This window comes from Sardina pilchardus, chromosome 15 (genome assembly GCF_963854185.1).
Source record: "Sardina pilchardus chromosome 15, fSarPil1.1, whole genome shotgun sequence".
Classification (NCBI taxonomy): Eukaryota; Metazoa; Chordata; class Actinopteri; order Clupeiformes; family Clupeidae; genus Sardina; species Sardina pilchardus.
Genome location: NC_085008.1, coordinates 20,944,702 through 20,949,701, shown reverse-complemented (window position 1 = coordinate 20,949,701; position 5,000 = coordinate 20,944,702). Strand labels below are relative to the sequence as shown.

General features: G+C 45.7%; 1 protein-coding gene across 1 annotated transcript in view; it reads right to left on the bottom strand.

The window, feature by feature from the left end:
• Positions 1-5,000, bottom strand: part of dab1a (DAB adaptor protein 1a) — a 133,007-nt gene that overhangs the window by 3,575 nt on the left and 124,432 nt on the right. Inside the window, exons 13-14 of the mRNA XM_062555965.1 lie at positions 4,922-5,000; positions 1,755-1,854 (exon numbers count right to left, since the gene is read on the bottom strand). The exon at positions 4,922-5,000 is cut by the window's right edge and continues 49 nt beyond it. Coding sequence (XP_062411949.1) covers positions 1,774-1,854; positions 4,922-5,000 — 160 coding nt within the window. The 3' untranslated portion in view covers positions 1,755-1,773. The remainder of the gene's footprint in view (positions 1-1,754; positions 1,855-4,921) is intronic.

The window sequence follows — 5,000 nt, the reverse complement described above, 5'->3', positions numbered from 1 at the left end:
ATCAGTCATGGTGTTGGTGTGGGCTGACAGGCCAGAGAGAGAGAACGAGAGAGAGAGAGAGAGAGAGGGAGAATGAGAGAGAGAAAGAACGAGAGAGTGTGAGAGAGAGAGCAAGAGAGAGAAAGAGACAGAGAGAGAGTGAATGAGAGAGAGAGAAAGAGAGAACAAAGGCTTTTCTGTTGACACCTCCATAAAAAGCTGCATGGAAGTTCATAAAGTCTCCGACACTGCCAGCCACTTCTCCTGGCGTTAAACTCCTGTGGGGGAGACTCGTGGGGGGGCTGACCTCACTTCCTGCACCCCTCACTCCTCTCCATCATTTCCACCATTACTGTAAGACGGTGTTACTGTGTGACCCTTGTATGCCTAATTTACAAGATTTTAATTTACCTTTATTTCATTTTCTTTTTGTGTATGTGTTAATTTTGTATTTATTATGTCATGTGTTGATGAAATGTGCAGCTGTTTGATTGGGCATCACTTATAAAACATGTGTATTTGTATTTACCCCTTATTTGCAATAACAATACAAAAAACGAGTCATTTCCACAAACCTACGCTCCTGTTTTTCCTGCTCCGGCTCTTCAGACTCGCTGCTCTAATACGTATGCGTGACACAGAGACACTGATTTATGCATGCTTCATTTCCAGACCTGAATTTCATTTTTGCCGGTGCGTCGTCGTCGGCGCTAGCGGAAAAAAAAACTCGTCTCCGAGATGACGCTCAGATCCGAGAATGCTTCACGCACGAACAGTTTTACCTAATAATCACCTCGAGAGTGACTGCAGTCATTTGGGGGCGAATCCATTCTGACACACTGTGCTGTTTTGTTACAATGAGAAGTACACGAGGTTGACAAGCGCAGTGACATCGAGAACAACATTTCATACAGTACACTGTATCAGCTCCTTGAAAACAACACGGTGAAGGAACTTTGACGAATGTTGCGTGTTCATGGAGGTCATGGATGTAACTCATGCCAATGTCACAATGTTTCTCAGAAACATCGCAGCGGTTCCCAGGCAGGTTGTACTCACGTACTTCAGGAGCTTGAGGAGAGAAAAGCGCATAGCCAAAAACAAAAACAACACACACACACACACACATTGCACATACCCATCATCACACAAGCGTAGCAGCAGGCAAGGGCGGCGGCATGGGAGAGGGGAAATAGATAGAAAGAGAAAGAGAAAGAGGAAGAGAAAGAGGAAGAGAGAGATAGAAAGACAGAAAAAGGGGTAGAGAAAGGGGACAGGCATAGAAAGATAGGGGATAGATAGATAGATAGATAGATAGATAGATAGATAGATACTGTAGATAGACTGTGTAGATAAATAGAGATAGATAGACTGTGTAGATAGACTGTAGACAGATAGATAGATAGACTGTGTAGATAGATAGATAGATAGATAGATAGATAGATAGACTGTGTAGATAGATACAGTAGATAGATAGATAGACTGTAGATAGATAGGTAGATAGATAGATAGATAGACTGTGTAGATAGATAGATAGATAGATACTGTAGATAGATAGAAAGAATAGAGAGAAAAGAAAGAGTAGAGAGAGATGCACCACAACACATGGCCACGATGTGTGGGTCAATGTGATGGCGAGGTGGTGGACGCGTGCTGTGCTGCGCTGCGCAGCGCTGTGGTCAGCGCGGTCAACGTCTAGGTGGAGCAGGCCAACACCAAGCCAGGCGGGGGGGTGCACGAAGAGAGAAGAGCAGAAGAAGAGGACAGATACCTACCCTGACCTGCTGCTAGTATCTAGCTACCGACCTGTGGACTGTCCTGCTCAGACGGCTCAACACTGGGCTCACTCGTGGAGGGAGACTGGGCGTCTCCAGCCTGCGGAGGAAACGAGAGAGGAAAAGAAGAGAAGAGAGAGAGAGAGAGAGTGTGTGGAGGAAAAAAGGTGGAGAGATAGGAGAAGAAAGAAAGAGAAATGATGATCGGGAGAGGGGAAGAGAAAAAGAAAGACAAAAGGAGAGGGGGAGGAATAAAAGGTAAAAGGGGGAAGAGAAGAACAGGTGATTTTATTTAGAAGCTTAGCAGAGGCAGCAGGAAGAGTACATAGGAGGAGAGCAAAAGCAGAATTTATCCATCCATCCATCCATCCATCTATCCATCCATCCATCTATCTATCCATCGATCCATCCATTCATCCATCCATCTATCTACCCATCCATCCATCTATCCATCCATCCATTCATCCATTCATCCATCTATCATTCATCCATCCATCCATCCATTTCTTCATCCTGCCCTCCGTCCATTCTTTACGTATTCATTTAGTTTTCTCCATCAAGTAAATCCACCCCCCCACACCACCATCACCATCACCGTCATCCATCTCCCATCAGCAGACCCAACAGCCCACCCACGCGTCTGTCTCATCTCCGCCTGTTCCTTTTTCCTCTCATGTCTACCGTGAGCACTCTGGCGACGCCTGTTCCCATTCTCCCTCCCCCACCCTCCGTACCTCCCCGCACCCCTCCACCCACCCGTTGCTCTTAACACCTCTGACGAGAGTGTGTGCGTGGGCGGCCGGCCGGCGTGCAAAAAGCTCCTGTGCGGTGGGAAATCATCGGCGCCCCGCAGGCCGCTTGTTTACCCGCTCTCGCTCGCCCACCGGGGCAGCCTCGGACGACGGCCGTTACATCCAGCGCGTTGCATAAAACCCGCTTTTGTTCCTCGTTCCTTTTTCTTTCTCCCCCCCCCCCCCTACCCGGAGATATCAATTCTATAAGTGCACAGCGGAAAAGTGCATGGTGACATTTCAGTGAGAGCCACAGGAGAGAGGGGGGAGTCCACTTTCCACTGCATATAGAGAAATAGAAACAGACAGAGAGAAAGACAGAAAGAGAGAGAGACACACAGAGAGAAAGAGACAGAGAGAGAGAGAGAGAGAGAGAGAGAGAGAGAGAGAGAGAGAGAGAGAGAGAGAGAGAGAGAGAGAGAGAGAGAGAGAGAGAGAGAGAGAGAGAGAGAGAGAGACAGAGTGAGGGAAACAGATTGAAAAGAATAGTGGTAGCAACCCCCTCTGTCCTTAGCTCTGAAGATTCACACCGCCGCCATTTCCTTCTGAACAAGCAAAGTGGAGAATGTGGAACGCTCTACAAAGCCTTCATTCACAGCCCCTGTGTTCTTGTGCTACAGGACTCCACTGGGCAATTAGTGTGCTAACACTTAGCCATCCAGAACCAGACCTTTTCTAACAGCAATCTATGAAGTTTGCCTACACCATCCTTTGACATAGTGCACTTAATTTTACTTCAATATTGTGAGAAACAGTTTTTGTGTAACTTTGTTTTACATCTATGTCGCCTTATGCATATTGAATTTATTTAGATAGAAATAACTGAATTGATAATTAATTTCCCTCTCATGTAAGGTCAATGCATTTGCATGTTATGAACCCCAACCCGAATCTAACCCTAACCTTCATGATAAGCACATCTTAGAAACATCAAGGACTTACACAAAGGCTCACAGTGTACCAATTAATTAATGAAGCGTGAAGCACATACTACCTGAGGCGACTTAAAATAAAGCACAGTCGCATATTCGTTGAATGTGTGCGGGTGATTTTGAGTTCACGGAATCCATTATACTTCCTGTCATGAAATGTTCATCAGCTGGACCCTGGGCATGATTTCAGGGTATTCACCAGTGTTATCGCTGCAGACCCCATCTTTCTCAGGCTTTGCTTTTAAAGCACTTCATATTGTCTGTTTATCTAATCAACTCAGCATTGGACTGGGCTGTCCACGTTTGGAACGTGAGAGGCGAGAGTTAGTCTCTTGGTAGAGGGTCTTTTTCCCACCGGTCAGCCCGCGTAAGGGTCATAACGTACGCCATCCAAATTAAATATTAATGGCCCCCGGAAAAGAAACAGCCCTTCGTTTTTCTTCTCTCCCATTTTATCCACCTGTAAAATGCAGTCATATAGAGCGAGTGATGAATTATGGATTTCAGAAACCCTGAGTTTTTCTCTCCATGGGGGTTGATGTATGAAAGCTACCTGGGTGCGATTAATAAGGTCTTAATGATGTCTCAGACACTTCCATGAGCTCATTTAACGCATTATTGGGTCCAAATGTTGGTCAGCCACGGAGCGAGCGTCGCGAGAGGAAAAAAGAAAAAAAAGAAAAAAAAAACACACTGCCCAATCAAGAAAGAATGATTACCTCGCCAGCTGGCTCAGATTCAACAGCGATTCATCACCAGATCTCAGTGTGCTGCTGGACATATTATTAGAAATCAGGTGGTCTCTTTCAAATCATAACTTTGAAAGGGTTGCACTGGGCTGTTGCTCCAAATTAGAATTGGAATCTAATATAATATACCTATCTTGACTTATTACAGATATCGATATAGCAATTTTATATTTGGTATAGCTTCTTAGGACGTAGAGGATATCTGCAGTCATTTTAAACCATTAAAACTTGAAGAATTGTGCAGTATACAGGGATAATATTTCATTATGAATGATAAATGGGTGGACAGAAGTTGTCGCATGGCTTCAAATCAAATGCTTTCAAGACTGGCCTGAGTGAAAACGTCTTTCAGCCCACTCCATATCAATAATGATGTATGGCATCTATATTATTGAATACGCAGCTCATACATTACGAGCGCGCTCTATCACGAGAGTGCTTTTCTAAGGCACTGCCATGATGGCAACTCGTCACTCTGCTGCTGGTTATGAGTTTCACACGAACGGCCGGCACAGGGTGTGTCCTCTCAAAGAGACTCCTACATGCTGAGAGAGACCAGTGATAGGGGACTGACCAGAGGTGGATCTGTTCTAGCCATAGTTTCTATTGAGGACCTCACAATCAGGCTTGTGTGTGTGTGTGTGCGTGTGTGCATGTGTGTGTGTGTGTGTGAGTGCGCATGTGATGACACTCACAGCATCTTCCTCTCCGCTCCGACTGGGGCTACCGTCCCCCTCCCCGAACGAGTCATCGGTGGGGGGGTCACTGGCGTGG